Source organism: Euprymna scolopes, chromosome 32, assembly GCF_053919585.1.
Source record: "Euprymna scolopes isolate OS-2025 chromosome 32, ASM5391958v1, whole genome shotgun sequence".
In the NCBI taxonomy this organism is placed as follows: Eukaryota; Metazoa; Mollusca; class Cephalopoda; order Sepiida; family Sepiolidae; genus Euprymna; species Euprymna scolopes.
This window is the reverse complement of record NC_136513.1, coordinates 39,313,758-39,335,272: the sequence shown is the minus strand read 5'-3', so window position 1 is coordinate 39,335,272 and position 21,515 is coordinate 39,313,758. Positions and strand designations below refer to the sequence as shown.

Sequence of the window (21,515 nt, the reverse complement as noted above, 5' to 3'; positions counted from 1 at the left end):
TTAATTGCATAGGCGGTCATGTGAACTGGCAGTAAACAGGACACCATTGCTTCCAATATGTACAGTAAATGTTTAGAAACTGAAACAATTGTGCTGAACGGTTAGATGGCCTGCAAGGATTAGTGGTTTTTGGTTGCGTAAACAACCATCCAACCTTGCAGTCACTCCCACGCGCTCACGAAAACACACACACGACTCACAGCAACACGGTAATTACAGATGTAATAAACCGCGATTCCTTATATGTCCACACACAAGCACAACACACCTGTTCAACATACCTGAAACTAATATTCAACTAAAAACGCCGCATCCGACATGCGTTAGTTTAAATGTAATGCCTTATATATATATATATATATATATATATATATATATATATATATATATATATATATATATATATTGTGATTAGATTTGTTGGAAAAAGAAGTCCAGCAGAGTGCTCAATTCAAAGGAGAATCCGAAAAATAAGAGCGTATTTAGAGAGGAATATTGGCTGAAGAGAGCTTGATATGGATATCTTAAACGGTCCTAATTATCGGCCTTGAAACCCACGGTACCAATGACTTATCTCATCTAACAATTTTCTGTACACAAGATACAAAATATAAATATACTAGCATTTCAGCCCGGCGTTACCCGGGTGCTTGGATGTGTATGTTGAGCAAAAAAAAAAAAATGGGAGTAGGAAGGTAGGCTCGAACCTATACCGCGAAGGAGGAAAAGAACGGGAGAAATACCTGACTTCTTTGCTGTCACGATCACCAACACACCGGACGTTACTTATGTTTAAATTAAGGCTAGACAATCGAAAGGAGACGATGACTTTAAAAAATATCGCCGAAGAAAGCGACCCCTCCTGTAAAAAAGTTCCCAGTTGAAGATGAAGATATTAATGTTTTTAGCCAATTTTTCAATATTTGTCGTCTAAAAGGTCGGACTTTAAAACGATACTGATCTTGGTAAAATCAGTCACATCTGTCAAAAGTTTTAGGTACACATGCTAACATACAAACATACACACCTACATACATACATTTATATATTGGTAACTAAAAATTTTCGACCCCAACCGATTAAAAAGCTTGCCCTATCTCTGAATACATTTTATGTCAGATTTTAAATGTTTAGACCAGAAATTGTCTAAGTAATTTGGTAGAGACTACAAAGGTCAATTTTATTTTTTAACTTTGAATCCTATTATGACCCCTTACAATTTATTGTTTTTGGCTATAATCAATTTATTTCGATCCATGTCAAAGGAACCTATATCTAAAATTTCAGGTGTTTAAACCCCAAATTGTCGGAGGAATTTGGTAGGGTTCTCAAAGGTCAAATCCTTGAATTTTGATCGCTTAATAGCCAAATTTCTGGGCGAAAAACGATCACAAACATTTTCCCAAATCTCAGTACCCCGTATATCAAATGTCAAGTCTGTAGAATTAAAATCGACAGAGTTATTGCGTAGGGAAATGTACACACACAGAAACACAGACAGACAGACGCACAGACACGTTCATTTTATAGATATACTAGCATGGGTGCCCGGCGTTGCCCGGCGTTGCCCGGCGTTGCCCGGCTATTTGGAGGTGTATGTTGAGCAAAAAAAAAGAAAAGTGGTCAATTTTTTTAACTTTGACCCCTATTATGACCCTTTAACATTGACTATTTTGGGGTCAAATCAGGTTATTAAGTTTGATCCATGTCCAAAGAACCTATATCTAAAATTTCGAGTGTTTAGACCCAAAATTGTCGGAGGAGTTTGGTAGAGTTCTTAAAGGTCAAATCGTTGAACTTTGACCCCTTAATATTTACTGTTTCGAGGACAGTAATAAATAACATAATAAAATAAAGCGCAACCGACGAAATATTACTTTTTTAAAGTACACGCGAATTCATTCATAGTTATGAAACTATATATGGTGTTTATGCACTTATATTAGCGTGCTATTTTCTATAGTATTTTCACGTTAAATTCAAGTAATACAATAGCCTTTTGATTATTAAATTGTAAGGTGAAAATACAAAATAACTGAAAATATAAGGATTTATAGTAAAACTTGCGGAGAATGCTCTGAAACGAAAATTTTAATTTTGTTCCGTTTTAAATTCGGTACATTTTTAGATTACGTCCAACTCATCTGTCACATTAGACAAGTCAACTTTTAAAGATTTTGGGATATGCTGACAAGGTTGGAGGTGTTTATTTCAGAAGCCGTTCTTAGCATGGGGAGATTAGGGTGTTTATTGATTGTATGCATACCCCAAAAACATAAGTAGACATATATATATATATATATATATATATATATATATATATATATATATATATATATATATATATAATTTCCATACCCCTCAGCATTGTTTTTCATTTACACTAAGCCACAGCAATGCGTGACCGGGAACAGCGAGTTTTATTACATTGGACTCAATATATAGTAATGATTTAAAAAAAAGAAAATGACACCTGCGCCACCACCGAGAATCGAAACCAAAACGTTTAGTTTACGATTTACGTTTTCCTTATAGGACGTACAAAGTTCCACCTGTCTATCCTTGAAGCACTTGCCATCATTTCCAGCCCCCCCCCCCTACTCTGTGCAAGCAGAGAAACCTCCGGCTTCAATTAGAATTATTTGGGTAGTCACAGTTTTTTTTTTAAACTCTTCTCGGCTCTTACTCCATTCCACTACCAAATATTCTAAAAAAAAAATAAATAATAATACCCTTGAAAAGTCTGAACGAAAAGCACTTCGGGTGTATTTTAACGATATTGTTTTTAATCGACTTATTTATTTTACGGAATTGTAGATTTGTTACGTGTAACTTCCCCCATTTTTTTTTTCTTTTTCCTCACTCCGTTTTTCATCTTATTTTAGTTGACTGAATTTCCGCTATGGTTCACTTCTTCACAATTATTCAAAAATTTTGCCAATCGAATAAGGATATATATATATATATATATATATATATATATATATATATATATATACATATATATATATGTGTGTGTGTAGTCATCGACATAGAGTCTTGTTTCGTTGTATCACAACTCATCAGTGCCGTTAGACTAGCACCTATACGAAGCTGAGGATCGAACTGGAACCGTCGTGATGACAGTCGGCAGTTCTACCCCTTCACCACGGAAGCGGTGCTTGCAACTAATCTGTTTGAGTGTCTATTTAAATAAACATCCGTCCGCTACTTGTAAAGTGCTCAAACGATTGTTTGTAAACAAACTGCGAGCTTCGCATTTTTCAGCCAAATTAAGTAGCGAGTGAGATTATTTACGACAGTGCTCAACCCAAAGAGGGGGTCTTTTTTCATATGTTTGTCTGTGTGTGTAAAAGCAGTAATTAATTAGTGATTTAAAAAAAGAAAAGAAGATCGACATCTAGTTAAAAATAAAACTATTTCCTGACAATCCGTCATTTGTAATTTCATATTTTCTTTGCTTCTTATTTTTACAGCGCTTCGATGCAATTGTATTCAGCACTTTTGGTGCCTTCTTTTCTGGCGCAGCATTATATTTCTACTATCTGACAGTACAGGTAATTTGTTCTTTCATGTTTCTTTTTCTATTCCTGTTTTGTTTTAGCGAAATATCTGTGGTGTTATTGTATAATCATTACTTACTAAGTTTCTCTATTCGACGTAGTCAGGGAGTTAAGGTTGTCGATTTCTCAAATTTTATCAATTGCATCTTAAATACAAAGCCTTCTTTTTATTATTAGTGTCGCTTGCACTGAGGACTAGACCGTCAACCACGGAAACCATTACGTAGAACGGATACTTACTTTTCACAAATCTGTTCAGGTACATTTCTCAAACGAAATATGTTTAGGAGGGTATTCTGGTACTGGTACAGGATTTTAACCGGGGAAAATAATTTTTGTTCGGCTTTTTCTGACTGTTTATGTAAACAGATGGAGGATGACAAAGCACTTACCAAATAAGATGCCGAGAAAAGCAGACGTCGAAAACCTCCTACCCATCATTTCCAAACAACACTTACGTCCAACCCAGACTACTGGAATTGTACTTATATATAACTAGCGAAATTCCACGTAGAAATTCCACGGCGGCATCTTTCATATGGAATATATTGTTGCTGGCTATTATGAGAACGTCCAGCTTTAATTAAAACCCCGCGATATTACTGTAATCCTTTTATTAAATCTGTAAGCGTATTTGTCTAAGAAATCAGGGTTTTTTTACACAGTGGTCACCACTTATCAAGGCCCGGAAGCCACTCAGGGATAAGGGTTATTGCAAGTACATTACGTTAGTGTGGAGATTTGAGAAGTGTTTACTTAAGGGGGCGATTCATTAGGAATTTGTTAACGTTGGACTTGAACACATCATAGTTGTAGTCAGGTGGGAAGCAGGCAGACGGAACAGAGTTGCACAGTCGTGCAGTTCTAAGAAAGAAGCTTTGTTCATGAAATCCACGTTTTGATTTAGGCACAGATAAAGAGTGGGGGAAATTTTTCACAGTGGATTCGGCTAGACGGGTGTTTTTCGTGAAAGATTGGCGAAGGGGGGGTCAGAGATTGGAGTTCAGACGAGCACCTGCCATGGAAATAACGATAAAACAAGGATAGGCTCGCAACGTCTTTTCTGTGGGAGAGAGATTGCAGGTTAACGTAATGTCAGAATATATCTGGTTATTACGGTTTATCTTCAATATACTTATAGGAGATATATTCCCATTGTATTTACGCCCGGCGCGAACGGAAACCTCGTATCATTATACAATCTTTAGACAGAACAAATACTACACTTGGAACAAAGACAGAAGACCAAGAAGATATATTGTAGTTTCACGTACGGCCGAAAAGCGACATCATTTTTTCCTTTTAATTTTTTTCTTATATTGCGTTTTAGCTGATCGGATGACCCTATTTATTAAAAAGGAGCAAAGACGGTGATAACATACTACGAACGTTTAATTAACGTATCTATATACTAATTTTATGTCTGTAGTATGTTATTACCTTCTAGCCTCCTTTTTTTAGTCTTATGGAATAATGTACAATCTGGAAACCATGACACTTGTAAGTACGTGAAAGGAACTACGGTATTAATATATAGATAATCATTGCGCCAAGGGACCGTGCAATCAGTATGGGTGATTTTAAGAATTATTAAATACAAATTATACAGAATTATTTGAGATTTTCTCTCTGCCACGAACGTCGGAACGAGAGTGAACTACCCCGCAGATTAACGACCCTGGTGTTTAACTCTGTCCCGTGGGAAGGCATTATAAATAGGAACACCTAGAGATGTTTGGTGGTTATCTTGAGCGAGACCTTGTAAAAATCTATATCTATATATAAAGTTGCGTTTTTCGTCAGACTTATATTGATATCAAAAGCCTACTCTTTGTATTGAAAAAATATTAAAAGAAACTACTTAATATACTCAGTCATGGATAAGCAAGCTACTAAATAAAAGTTTACTAATTTGCATATTTGAAAAACGAACTTCGTTTAATTAATCATTCTTGTCATTCCTAATGAAATGATTGGGTTCATTTAACTATTATGCGCAGTTCTATTTATGCATAGTTTCTACATACATTTAGGAAAAAATATTCTTACAAACACAAAGTCTCTACCAAACTTTCTCTGAATTTTGGTCTTGAAAATTGATATATAGGGGATTAGGACACGGGAAAATTTTGTTGATTTTGTTCTTAGTCTGTTTAAATAGCATCTAAATAATCAAATTCGAAACAAAAACAGCTGACCTTACCATGGGTGAATCGAAAAAAGCTGTTACTCCTGCTACTTTTGCACATGCGCATTATTAAGCATTCTGTGCTTACAGTGCTTAATATTTAACCTTTCACATCCATATGTCGATAGTTCAGATGGTAACGATCTAGAGCGCTGAATAACGATAAAGACTCACCGTTTCGATTTCGATTAAGACGGATTGTACCCAAGTCATATTTTAAAAAATAATTTCTTAAATCGTTGGTATATATTGGATCATGATCGACAGAGAATTAGCTCTATAATAATATACCCTAGCTGTGTAAATTAGAATATAATATTTATGCGTATTTTACTCTCGAGCAACGCCGAGCAACCTGCTAATAAAATATGAAATAAGAATTATGCAAATAATCCAAACTATGGAAAATATTGAATATTTTATCTTACGCAAGGAGTGGCAAATATATTTAACTAGCCGGGTTGCCGGCGTTGCCCGGGTGTTTGTAGGTGTGTGTTGAGCAAAAAAAAAAAAATGTTGTAGTAGACAGGCAGGTTCGAACCCGTGACGCGAAGGCGGAAAAGAAAGTGAACGTGTGTGTAAGGGTGTTGGTTTAGCAAAAAAAAAAAAAAGAAAATTGTGAGAAAGAAAAATGAATAGGAGTAGTAAACAGGCTCGAACCCGTACCGCCAAGGAGGAAAAAAATGTGACGTGTTCGCTGTTGCGCCCATCGCCAAAGCGGAAGTGAAGTGAGTTTAAATTTAGGCTAGACAATCGAATTAGAGGGACGACTTTCGAAAATATCGGTGAAAAAACGACCCCTCCCTGTAGAAAAATAGCTTGATTTGCGTTTTTGTTTCGATATTATAGAAAACGTATTTAAAGGTAATATATAAAAAGAAACTAACGTCTGTGTGTTGTTTATGTTTTGTTGTCATACAAATCGTAGCGAATAAAGAAGGGCGCTTACTTGTAAAAGAAAGAATCAACTGGCTCCCGGCCAGTTAACAACGGAATGTCTCTTTACATTGTGAAAGAAGGCGTAACATTTGGCATTGTTAATTGCTTTGTATTCATTGAAAATGGACGTTTGTATAGTGTCTCTTTCAAAGAAACTGCAATTGCTAATTTTAGATAGCGGAGGATTGTATGTGTATAGGTCGAAGCGAGTAATCAGGGATGCCAGGTTGATCTTAACTACGACATTCGAAAATTGATCTTAAACGAAATCTGTTATTCCATCCGTTCTATTTAGTCTAAGGTATCTTGTTTTTAAAGAAGGTTCACCAAAATTCTGTTGGTTTGGACTTAATCTCTAAGGTTGCCAAGTCGCCGCCCATTTGATTTCTGCTTGTCGTTCACCATTTTCTCAGGGTAAAATATTCTGGTTTAACAGCAGCATTATAAAGCAACACAGTTTTGATCTCTTAACCGTTCTTATTTTTACTCCTTTTTAACACAAACGAGGCATATTTTAACGTGGACTTTTATTGGGGGTCTCTCTAACAGGTTAGTTCAGTCGCAACATGTCTGTTCACATTACAATGAAACTTCTTCAGATTCGTAAGGTAATTCCAAAGTGTATCATTCCGAGGGGGAAAAACTATTAGAGTAGAATAGTTTCTTTTATCAAATTTTAATTTTTATTTTGCCATGATAGACCAATAACGGTCACTTTTTGTACCGACTATTTAATAGGTTATCTAAATTCTCTTTCAAATGTAATTTTTACCGTAATTGAGCCAATTATACCAATTTTCTGATATCCGGCCGCCTCAATTTTAGGCCCTAAACCACAGGCAGCCCAAACTTCCATTCAGATTTAACCCTAAGCCTAACCCTTACGCTAGATCACATCCAGCCTAATCTCCCATTCACATCTGACCGTAAACCTGATCCTCAACCGAAACCAGAGCTAACCTTCACTCCCATCTACATTTAACCCTTAACATAACCCTTAACCTAAATCACAGCTAGCCAATTAACATTTAACCCTAAACCTACTTCATGGCATGAACAGCAGCCTATCCAAACTCCGATTAACATTTAGGCTTTAACCTAGCCCTTTACCCAAACCACAGCTAGCCTAAACTCTCATTCACATTTAACCCTAAACATAACCATTAACCCACTTACTCTCGTTTATTTAACCCTTTACCTAAACCTAGCACACATCAACTCGCACTAATTTTCTTAACAAATTGTGTTCTCTTCATTTTAGAATTTTCATAAAATATAGTTAACGATAAGATAGTATATTTCATATTTTTAAACGCAATTTCTGTAATAGTGTGCCCACTCTACCGATAATAATGAACTAAATATATTTTACCACTAAAGTCCGCATCTCTACATTTCTTGCCTTATCTACTCTACTTATCTATATAATTAAATGATTGCACAAATTCCCGTCTGGACCAAAGTATCGTAGGTTTGCAAGAACAGATAAAACATACAAATTTAATATGCCGTGGCTATTATGTAGCTTTTGATCACATTATAATATATATATATATATATATATATATATATATATATATATATATAATTGCTACATAACTTCCGACGAGCAACACCGTCACAATCGCCACATCTACAGAGATAAGACCCAATATTTGTGTCTCTAAATAGCAAGTCATACCACCGTTACCAGTGTACACCGTGTACAATTCTACATTTCCCTACGCTGTTGGTATTGCACTGCTCTAAACTGCTTATTACATACACAGGCATAACATAATCTTTCCGTTTTCGAATACATAATTACTAAAGTTTCCGTTGACACTGTCTGCACATTCCAATTGGCTGCGCTTGGAAGATTTTATTACTCTAGAATCCTATTCTTCTCTATATTTTCGAACGCTTACTCAAATTGAAATATGGCGTCACTATGCACAACTTCTGCTACATTATTACGATACCACTTATCTGTTGACCAATAATTAAATAAAAAGCATTTCTCATTTATTGTATTTGCGGTTTATTTGCGTTTTTTATTTTCTGCTATTCGTGCGAAGCTCTGTGTGTGTGTGTCTCGCTGCGTGAGCGTCTCAAAACAGAAACACGCCTTATTCGTACGTACGTTTATTTGTGTGCGTACCTTCATTTCTAAAGGTTAACACAATTTTTGTTGTAAAATAAATTGCTAACAAATAATATAAATAATATTGAATAAACATTACACCTTTTTACTATTCGATCAAAAAATATAAATGTCTGTGTATGTTCTTGTATATATATATATACATATACATATATATATGTATACATATATATATGTATATATATGTATACATATATATATATACATATATATATACATATATATTCGGGATGTTATATTTTTTTAGTTTTCTTTACTTGTTTCTACGGCATATACTATTCCTGCTGACCATTTTATTTTCTTTCATATTGTTCATCGATTAGCTAGCCTTTAGTTTTAACGTAAATTACATTGGCTACAGAAAGCTGTGTTTTTACCACTGTTGCTAGAGAACACGCACGTTAACTTTATTTTTTATATTTTAAAACTTTTTAGAGGGTAAATTTTTGCATTAATGCCACCTCCACAATTTCCTTTACATTGACAACCTTTATAGGTTTCCGACTATGCTGACTAAGAAATCTCATTTAAATTTTGCGGAGATAAGTAGTTTTTGAGATAGAAAGAAACCTGAAGACCAGTGATTTCAGTGCCTAATACATGTAATTAACTGGCCGTCAGGTTTGTACGCACGAGTGTTTGTGGGTTGGTATGCTGACAACGAATATCACAGTTACTGATTTACGCATTCACTTACGTGTCTTTATAAGATTTTGGCCCCGGTCACCAGTGTCCACAATTGGCCAGGAATAGCATTGGCAACCAACAACAAACGTATTTTAATATTTTACGAGATGGGGAAGGCTTTCACCGGGCAAGACCGGTTAACGGGACATTCTACCACAGAATAAAAGTATTTTCGATAATCATCAGGATTCAATTGATTTTCTTATCTTTTGCTTTTACAGCATTGTGGAAACAGATATTCACCTGGAGATTGTAATAGGAGCTACCTGATTGCAAACGTTGGATTATTAATCATGAGTTTGGAAATTATCCTGTGCATTCTCACTTTAATATGTTTAGCCTGTTTTCATCTGAAGGTAAGCAACTGTTTTATCATTTAGATTGAAAAATTGCGAGGGGGTCAGTAGCAGAATGGATATGACTATTATTTAATGAAGTATAGGAAAATTAAGAGCGTGTTATTATTGTCACAGAGCGTCGACGAACGAGTCAAGCAGCAGCAGCTGCATTTAAAGCGCGTATGCAAATGGTAAAGTGGTGGTGTCACGGAAAGAAGAAAGAGAGAAAAGGGAAAGAGAAAACAGAACTCTTGGTCCAAAAAAGTAGTGGGGATAGAAAAGGTGTTGGACGAATGTTGAAGAGGGGATACATATTTACCTAAAACAAATTCTAAGTCGTATTTTTCATACCGTTTCTTGTTTGTTTGTGCCTGTGACGGTAGCAGACAACGTGCGGGTTTGAGTGGTAACATATATATTGATTTGGATGCTGGTAACCAGGCGTTTAACCCAAAGTGGATAAATATGATGAAGAAAACAAAGAAAAATTTATGTATTAACGGAAAATGCAGTCGAAAACGACTTAATAACAAACCAGGCAAATGGAGAGAACCTTAAAAACGTTCGCTTTTTTATTCTTGCCTGCTCACTTTCGAAATTGATTTTTATCTTGTTAGTCATATTTCATATTTTTATTCTGTTAGGCAATGACTTACCGTCAATGTTGTTTTTTGTTCTGAAAACGTAAGTTCTAGGCAAACGGGTCGATTATGTATTACCATGAGTGGCCAGATACGGCATTATCACGTTGACCCACCGGTTCCCGCTGGATAAACGAAGATAAGCAACGTTGAACATGGTCAGTACTAAAGGGTGACAATTTGGGACTTTCAGGGGCTGTATGTGCTCTCCGCTTATCTCGGCATCGTTTCCAGTTGTTCTAGTCATCTTGCCACTGGACTCAAACCGATTCAGGAGAGGTGTCGTTGGCGACTGCGCAACCCTTGCCTCACCACAATTACACGCGCTACTCCCCCTAACGGGCATCCTTTGTCTTTCAAGACTGAACAGAAGCATGGGATATATCATGAGGTGTATTGTTTTATACTATTTTTAATGAAGCTAATGCCTTGTTTTGTTTTAGATTGAATATATTTTTATAAGTTTGTATTTTAGTAGTATCTTCATTTTTATTATTACGGATTAGTAAAGTTTTAAAAAAACAAAACTAGATGCTTTACAAAACGGAAATGGGTGTTTAACCTATTATAACCTGAAATAAAAGTATATATATTGTATAGTGTGTTTAACATATACTCAGACCATTAATATAAATCTGGTTTTTTCTACATAGAGAAGCACCTTCTTATTCTAAGCTTATTGGTCGTTTACATTTTACCATTCATCTTGCCATTTTGAGAAAGGAAGATTAAATATAATAAATACAAATAGAAGATTTTACTTTTTATAAGAAACTGAAAGAAAAATACGCCTATTCTAATTATTTTGTTATTTGGATACAGATAATACCAAACATGGAAATATTAAAATTTTTAATTATTTTTATTTTAAAATAAATGGAAAGCAAAACTGCGTTACGGTCAAGTACGACATTTGGCGTTAAGAAATATGATCCTAAAACTGAAACTCTTTATAAGAATACGGCGCAACAGCTTTTATTATCGCTGTGCTAAAATGATAAGTTCCTACTAAACATTTGGGGTTCTCATAGTTCTCTGTTAAAGAAACGGAGGATGTAAATAACGACAATTTTTCTTTAGATAATCCAAACGTTTTTAAGACAATACGAACAATAAAGTAAATTTCCTAATGTTGAAACGTTATTTAGCCATACGAGATTACAATGATATAAAATGTTTTGGTAATTGTTCTAAAGATTCGTTTTGCAAAGAAAGTAGCTAAGGAATAACGATAATTAGAGAAGTAGGGGGGAATAAACTGCTCGCGTTAGATAACAGAACTGCCGATGCTTTAATGACAACTGTTTTGTGACACGAAAAGGAGGAAATCCAACAATCATCTAATATTCATATCTGAATAAGTCGGGAACACAGAAATGCTTCTGGTCCGTTTGGTCAGGTCTCGACCGTAAATGCCTGAAATAAACGTGCCAAGCATGGTGCTGGCCGCTTAAATTACAAAGTAGGCTGAAATTATCTTGAATAAAGAGCGTTAGGTGACAAAAAGCGGACGTGGACTATACACAGAGTTGGATTAACTAGGGAAAACGGAAAATGCCTCTAGCCCGATTTGTCAGGTCTTGATCGTAAGTTCTTGAAATAAATTCTAATGTTTTCGCAAATAATTTTGTTAAAAGTAACTAAGATATTAGAAAACAAATGAGTCAGAAGACGAGAAAAGAGGTTATGCTTACTAGTTTAATCAAAGTTTTAAGCTCCCCCCCCCCAAAAAAATTATTTAATCAGATAGAATGTTTATTGAGATGAGTATTATTTATTCATCTATTTCTTGCGGACTCTTATCCTCATCTTTTGTTGTTGAGAAACAAAAAACGGACGAGGATAATAGTCCCCAATAAATAGATGAGAAGGACACTAATCGGGCAGTTGGCATAAAAACTTTCAAACGAGCACAAGGGTGAAATATTAAGCTTATAACTGATGGGATGGTGAGAGGAAATCGATAGGTGAAGTAGGAGAATGAGAAAAAACTGCATAAAAACATAACTAAAAATATTTTTGAATACAATTAACAACCCATCACGTGACGGTTGTAGAGACACTAATTTTATTACAAAAAATATCCTGTTTAATTTGGGTGAATTTCCATACTCTGGACCAATAAACATCAAAGACTATTTAAGCTCTGATTTGGATTTGCGTGAATTTAACTGATTTTGTAAAATATTGCTAACATAAAAACTTTATTCTTACACAACCAAGTTGAAACATTTAAACACTGATGCGGAGAAATCTTTAAAAAAAATATTTAGAAAAACACATTTTCATTATTTAAAAAGTTAACGCATTAAAACGTTTCATTTAAATATTCAGAGAAATAATTTAGAATTCCATTATTTTTACAAAAAACATAAAAGAAGAAATTTTCGACGGAGATCAATTTACAAAAAGTAAAAGTTAACAGATTAAACACTAAATCATTTTGGTTTCGATTTACCTATTTATGTTTTATTATATAAACTTTTGAGGGTCTGTAACGAAGCGGCGCACTCCTATTGAAATGGAGTGCCAATAAACGAGAAAAGCAGTTTCTTACTAATGCTTTTTTTAAGGCAAAAAATCCAAGCCAGGTTTTTCTAATGCGTTGCTTAAGGAAAAAACTGTGAGCTAAGTTCTTACTAACACTTTTCTTAACGCAAAGTAATCACGTTACGTATTTACTAGTGCTTGTGTAAAGTAAACAAAATTTGGGCCAGATTCTTACTAATGCTTATTAATTCTTTTCTGAAGACCAAATATATGAGCTAAGTGTTACATGATAAGGGCTGTCCCCTTTTCATGTAAGTATAAAAATAGAGAGATTTAGTTAAAATGAAAATGAAATAGCAATAGACGAAAATCGAACCTCGTAATTTAGGTTTAGAAATAGATTACGTGTGAGAATTAGAAAAAGGAATGTAAACCAAACGATTGTGTAGAATAGAGATAAAATATTTCAAGAAAACAATGTGCACTGTCAATTTTGTTATGAAAATTTAATTGAAAGAATGCAGCTATAAGATAATGTTTTTAACATATTGGAAAATAGGTTACTGAGTATAGGTTTAAATTCCTTTTGTAAAAAAAGGAAAAGTTTTGGACACACATGTCCAGAACACGTGAAAGAAGGCACATGTTTTAACATGTGTATGACGTCATGGAAAATATAAAGTTCTAGAAATAGACAGAAAAACTTTAGAGTTCGGCAGACAGAAGCAGGGGGATTTTGAGAGGGACAGACGACAGTCCAGTTTGGAATTCGAACGTCTAGAAGCGGGACGGACACTTTGAAACTTAATATGTGAAGCTTTGAATTCTTGTTGATAAAAACCACGGCCGGTCGTGAAGAAATAAACCCATCATGTGTTTTTATAAAACGTCGTCTTGTGTTGTGATTCTACAAAAAGATAAATTGAATTATTATATGTCTATATGTCTGTGTTATAAAATGTCTTGACATACACATCTCATATCCACAATGTGAATCTACATCTCATATCTACACTAAAACTGTATGAACAATGTCTCCTCACTCGAAGAGTTTCCATAGCAACACTTCTAAGTAATGAACATTTAATATAAATATGAATCATCATAACAGAAACAACAACATTCTTTATAAAACGAACAATCTCTCTTACAACAACAATCTACAACGACATCTCTCTCTCTCTCTCTCTCTCTCTAAGCAACACTCTAATAAGACTATCTCAACGACAAACACTATAATAAGACTCTCTCTCAATGAAACCTCTATATAACACTAAGTCCTTACTGATACTTTTCTTATGGCCAAAAATGTGAGCTAAGTTCTTCCCAGTGCTTTTCTTACGATAAAGTAATCGCGCTACGTATTTACTAATGCTTATCTTCAGGCAAAATATTCTGAACCAGATTCTTACTAATGCTTACAAGTGCTTTTCTGAAGACCAAAAACCTGAGCTAGGTTCTTACTGATGCCTTTCCTAAGGAAAAAGATCTGAGTTAACTGCTTACTGATGCTGTTTTCTCCAGCTGACGCAAATGGTGTCTTATAAGAAGTCAACTTGCTGTACGTCTCGCAGACCGCTTCCTACAGAAAAAAACAAAGATTCTTTGGTTAATAGTAACGGTGTTAGGGTCATATCTCAACATCCCCCCCCCCGATTTAATTTGCGACATCTGATGATTCATTTCTAGGTGGTATGCGTCCCATTTCGTCAATTTAAATTGAAACAACAGTCAAATTTACAGTTTACGCATGAAAGGATTGACAAATTTATGCGATGAGTTTTGTTGGTTTTTAATTAACTGTTTCTTTATTTTTAATTTCAGGAAACATTTACGCCTGAAGTAAAGCAGGGGTTAAATAACCTCAGTACAATTTACGATAATATCCAATATAGACTACCATCCAAAATACGCACGTATTCGCTACCAAAAAGGACCGCATTCCCGTGGGAACTACGACACCATACTACAATTTCCTGCCAATTATCATCCTCAGAAATCAACACGACATCAACCGTTGAACGAAGAGTTTGATTAGGGCAAATCACCGCCCTACGAAGTGGTTGTTACAAACGACAGACTATCTACGTATAGAGAATCAGTCGATTAGTTAATGTAATATTATTTTATCTAAATGTATTTCATTACATCAAACACTCTTTTCTCGATATTATATTGCTACTATTTCCTTCTTACCATACTCTCCGAATTCGACTCCTGTATGCCCAACTTCGGAAATAAACCCCTATGTGCCATTCAAAATTATATCTGAACTCTCTTCTGAAATCAGGGCATATCTGTCTTAATTCCAAAATTATCCATTAAATGCTCTCTATTCCATCGGCACTATGTGAGCCCAGTGGCAAGGAGAAGTCCTAGACGACTGGAAACAATGCCGAGGTAACTGGAGAGCACATAGAACACCTGCAAGTCACAAATGGTCACCCATTTAGTAATGGCCAGGTTCAACGTTGCTTAACTTCGGTGATCCAGTGGGAACCGATGTGTCAACGTAATTATGCCGTAATCGTGGGTGGCATTATTTAGAATCCAAACCCAAACATGAAGGTCTTTAATGGTATCCTCTACAATTTGAGCTGACGACACCCTAGAAAAATTAACGTAGTGAAACGTATAAATATATATTTCCGCATACGTAGAGCATATTGTTTCCGTAGGAGTTATACTTCTGGCTAAAAACTAAATCATTTTATTTCTAGTCCAAATGCCTTATATTATTTTTCAAATCTGTAGACCAAAAATTGGCCGATTAGTTTGCTAGAGGTCGTTCCACTCATAAAGATGGAGATTTACTCTAAATGCAGCAGCAAATGCGATGCACTTAAGCACAATGTAGAAAATATGCACAAATCAAACTGTGCATAATAGTGAAATGAAACTAATCATCCAAATGGAAAGCAGAAAAACAAACGAACTGTTAATTAATAAAAGTTAATTATTAAAAGGTATGTGCAAATTAGTTATCCTTTTTAAATGTCGCGGACATATTCACAACAAACTCTATGAGGAAATGGTACTTGTTTTTTTTTTAATAGAAAAGTGACTTTTTAATATCAATATCAGTGCGATTAAGAATCCAACTTAATATATGTATATATGTACTTGCACGCCGCCCAGTGTTTTGTGGTCTGAAGATACGCCTAAATATGATATTTTAATTCATGCAGATTACCTATCTATTATTATAGAGACAACTCTTCATCGATTATTATATTAAACCTTATATATAGTAGTGAGATCAAAACATATATATATATATATGTATGCATATATATATATATATGTATGCATATATATATATATATATGCATACATATATATATATATATTGTTACTTACCCTATATTCTTCCCGAGTGTTTAAACACGCATACTGTCCCCAGACATTAAACCCGTTATGACAGATATGCAATAAACATACCTGACATTAGCGGTCTCTACGAAATTATTCAGACAAATTTTGATTTAAAATCTTACATAAAGTGTATTCACACATAGGGTAAGTTATGAATCGTACATAGGGCTCGAGCAAAACCGGGCTAGTATCAACTGAAATACTATGAATGTGATAATAAAAGTATGAAAAGTCATATGGTTAAGATTAAACTTAGAAAAGTAAAATGACTAGTTGTTAAAACTGGAAAAAAGACAAGATATTCGAGTAAAAATATAAATTTATGACTTAAATTTGCAGCATTAACTATATTACTTTCATTTTAACCATATTACTTTCCATGCACGCATTTTCTATGTAAGCCATGATTTTTCCAGGCTTTGCTTTGAAATAATGTTTTCTTTTTTGTGTTCTATATCATACGTATTATCAACAACCCATAAAAAAACTATTACCAATATCTTTAATTGACTAAATAAAAAAATCAAATAGTAGACGTAATTAAGTAAATGATTTATGAAGGTGTTGACGACGACAATGATGCTATTATAATCAACAGCCAATCAGAGGAAATCGTCTCTAAATCTTCAATGTTGAAAAAGTTGCTATGGTCACCAACAACCAATCAGAAGAAACTGTCTCATCTGTTCCTTACTTACTCAAAAGTCATTTGGAATCAAGTAATTTATTATAACTTTTGTATTAATGAACGAGAATTGAAAATGTTTATTTCAAAATATAGCCTAGAAGTTGACCTATGAACTATAAAACTTGTTTGAAACTTGGACGCAGTTCTAAATGAGTAAAATTAACACTTAACAATATATTCAAACATGGAAGTGTTTCAATTATATAATCTAAAGAAGCTTTGAGTAAAACGCAACTTTTAAAATCATCGCCAATAATATTTGCATTATTAACACTTTATTATATACAAATAACGTGTTATTGAATATTTTATCATGTAGTCTCCAACAACTTTTTTAAAATTCTTTTTTACGGTACTTCTAATCTGATGGGATTTTCGTTCATGTGCTATGGTATTCTATCAACAGCATATCTGTTCAAACCACATATTTATCAGTTAATAAAGACCTTATACGTAATGTTTCGTTATGATAGTTCAAACTGATATTTTGTCATATAGGAACGTGCCAAAAGTAATGCTGTTACGTAGTTGGTCCGAGCTGAACAGTTATTATCATGATCATTATTGATGTTATATAATACAATATTAGAAAGAAGGTATCAAGGCAAAAGTTATTACTTATGATAAAAAAATTATATTAAAAAAAGAAAACATTATATATGCAGCACAACATTTGGGACTATGCTGTGGAGTACAAATCACCCCTATTTGAGAACTAAGTGGAATCAACCAATCCTACGAATACTACTGGTTTCAGAGACTACATGGAGGCATTCAGACCATATTTTACCGCATGCTACAAACACGTTCCTCTCATACCACTTTAGTGGCTCCTGTATGAAAAGAGCACCGAAGAAGGGTAAAGGAACGTCCCCAGAAAAGGCGCTACAGCAGTTTTTACAAGTTTACCGAATTACGCCAAATGAAAACACTCAATCGAAGATGTCGCCGACAGAGTTAATATTCCAGAGAAAAATTAGGCCGATCTTCGAGAATCTTTTGTCAAAACAGGTTAAACCACCGAATACTATAGTTCCTAAAAGAGGTATTTACTTGGTGAAAAGGAATTTTTCCAGGTACACAAAAATAATAGTACGATGTGGGAACAAGGATAGGTCCAGAAAAGGATCGGGCAGATGGTCTACATTATCGAAGGTTCGAGATTTACGCGCAAGAAGCATTTAAACCAAATTCAGAAACGTAACACAAATGACGAAAGACAACCTCCTGCTAAACAAGAAGAAGTAATGGACCAGATATATGATACGTTCGAATTGGTAACACCACAAGTCGCCAGACAACGCTGATCCTTCAGGAAAAGGAAAATAACCGACCCGATAGAGATCAAGCCCAGTAAATAGAGCTATACGATTATCCCAACGGAATGAAAAGCTCGGGAGGAGATGTTGTGGGGTACAAATCAACCCTGTTTGAGAACTAAGTGGAATCAACCAGTCCTACGAATACCACTGGTTTCAGTAACTAAATGGAGACAGCCCTACCATGTTTAACCGCATGCTACGAACACGTTCCTCTCATACCACTTTAGTGGCTCCTCTATTCTTTATGTTAAATATATATTATATTTTATACACTTTAACTATTTGTGGTTTCTTTCATTTGTAACCCCGAGCACCGGTCTACAACAGGCTACAAATTGGTCAAAAGAAAAATTATTCCCAACTCGCTTTTTAAGTTAAAATACACTTTATGCAAAACGTATCGCAAAAGAAAAACAAATGAAATAACATTATATATATATATATATATATATATATATATATATATATATATAAAGAATAAAAATTATTAAATGATCTATTTTTTATATTTTATATTTTTTATTGTTTATTTTTTATTCTTTATTTGTTCTTTATTTATTATTTATTTATTTATTATTTTCTGTTAATTTATTAATTAATTTATTTATTTTCCATTTATTGTCTTCTAACAACTCTTGCTGACCTTGTTTTAAGTGATGACCTGTACATTTCAGTTGACCTATATTATTTTGCCCTCTATATTTTTTTGCGCCTTTAACATTTCCTGTCTGGGTCATTTTGACATTTATATCTCTATTTTATATTTAACTCTATCACCATTTTATTTCTCCACTTTTTTCCCCTCTTTTTTCCCCTGGTCTTTTTTTATATATATTTATGTTTCGGCAGTAGAGTGAAAAGCATATCTTATTTTTCTTTTACTAATATTATTGGAATTTTTTCCTTTTTTCCTTGTACACATTTTTTGTGAATTATTCCATGGATTTCTGCCTTTGGATTATTATGGGCCATCTTCTTCCAATTACGGGATTTCCTTGGATTTTGCTTGTGAAAATGGAAATTTAATTAACTTTCTTGAAGTTATATATTTGGATTTTACCGTCACTGGATTATTTATCTTCCACCAGACTATCCATTCATGTGTAATCACCTTTTTCTTCACCATATTCCCTCTGCTTCACTTTTTTTGTTATCAAGTAAGATCTTTGACTTACTTGTTGGTTCATCAAATACTTTTGCTGCAAAATCCGATCCCACATTTTGCTAATTTCTACCCTTTGATGAGAAGGAAAATATTTCTTCGAAACTCCGCGGATTAAGGACTATCCACTTATCTAGTGTTTCCTTTTCAGATTAAATATGTTTTTTAAATCATTTCAAAGTGTTTTTAACATGTTTTATTAACTTTTTGCTCGTATTATAAACTCTATTATAAACTCTATCTCCTATTTTGTTTTATCGAGCGTTTACATCTGGCTGAGATAACTTTATAAATATTAATTCTTTAATATTTATAATTTACTTTAATTTTACCATCTTGGATCATTTTGGTAAATTTAATTGAAATTTTTATTGTATATATATATATATATATATATATATATATATATATATATATATATATATATATATATATATATATATTTAAATAAATGTTTAGAGGTACAGAATTTATATACATTTTTGAAAATAATAAGCGAAAGTTTCTCAAGAGCTCTTTCGGCTATCATCTCATCAGGAGAAAATTGATAGCGTACAAAATAATATTGTGTCGAAAATAAAGAGTTCTAATGGGGAACTTATTAAATGTGCCAAAAGTACGGGGACACTAAAATAAATTTATTAACGTTTAAAAAACGATTAAAATATTGGCACAACGAGGGAGGAGGAAAAAAAACGGGAGAAAAGATTCAAAGTTACCCAAAGAGAAACAATGCGTTGGATGTTTCTTTTTGCCAGCACAAAGAAGGTTGACGCACCGCAATAGAGACAGACTCCAAACTCTTTAAATGGTTTTTGGAGTCCGCTCCATATAGCACCTCGAACCATTCTATTTTATATCTTTCGGCACAGCACGGGTTGTCAACCAAATGCTGGTCAATAGCAGAGTCCAAGCCTGCAGAAGGAGGGAGACCACCAGACCCCATCCTCCCTTGTCTGATCTTTGATGGAACATGCTGGTTTATACGAGTCAAAAGGTGCAAGGATGTTCGCCCAACATAACCAGCATCGCATTGGCATTTAAATTTATATACAATATTGCTATTTTGGATGTAAGGCAAAATATCCTTGCGAAAATACGGAAAAGCAGGTCTCGTAGTATATACCAAACGCAAGGACACAGAATAAAAGCAGTCGTAAATACTTCTGCGAATCTGGTTAGAAAGTCTATTACTCTTTTCCCCAATCTACGGTAATTTTAAATAAACCGGGCATTTCAAGGGTCCAAACATTTTAGGGGATTTAAAACCCGCAACCTTTTTGAAAATACAGTCATCAATAAGGTCAACAGGATAACCATTATTGATGAATATTTCCCTGATCTTATCGAGTTCGGCGTCTAATCTGTTAGGCGAACAAATCACGAGGGCTCTATTAGGTGTGTCAGAAATTTCGTGAAAATAGTGAATAATTCCACCCCATCTTTCCAAGCTTATAACTCCTCGAAAAATGTAATTCAAGCCTTAATTTTTTCAATTAAAGGAGCAAGGACCAAGGTTTCATTTAAAAAAGACAAACAAAAAACAACGTGTTTTTTTTTTTAAGGTTTTAAACTTCCGACTTTACAGGTAAATTTCTAAAAAAACAGTATCTTTTTTGTTTTAAATTTGAATATATTATTTATTGACCTTTTCTCTTCAATTTGTGATATATAAGACTTTGGTACATAAATTAATTATTTGCTTTTTAATAGACATTTCAAAATGGGAGGCGTGAATTATTCGACCCCCTATCTTTCCAAGCTTTTAACTCCTCGAAAAATGTAATTCAAGCCCTATTTTTTTTCAATTAAAGGAGCAAGGACCAAGGTTCCATTAAAAAAAAAGAAAACAACAAATAACGTGGTTTAAAAAAAGGTTTTAAACTTCAAACTTTACAGGTAAAATTCTAAAAAACACTACGTTTTTTTGTTTTAAATTTGAATATATTAATTATTGACCTTTTCTCTTCAATTTGTGA

General features: G+C 33.9%; 1 protein-coding gene across 5 annotated transcripts in view; it reads left to right on the top strand.

Moving 5' to 3' along the window:
- The window catches only part of LOC145256291 (uncharacterized), a 47,633-nt gene extending 32,379 nt beyond the window's left edge, over positions 1-15,254 (top strand). For all 5 annotated transcript variants that reach the window (XM_080115006.1, XM_080115002.1, XM_080115005.1 and 2 more), the window contains 3 exons: positions 3,477-3,557; positions 9,742-9,876; positions 14,814-15,254. In XM_080115006.1, coding sequence (XP_079971132.1) covers positions 3,477-3,557; positions 9,742-9,876; positions 14,814-15,023 — 426 coding nt within the window. In that variant the 3' untranslated portion in view covers positions 15,024-15,254. The remainder of the gene's footprint in view (positions 1-3,476; positions 3,558-9,741; positions 9,877-14,813) is intronic.
- The last annotated feature ends 6,261 nt before the right edge of the window (positions 15,255-21,515 follow it).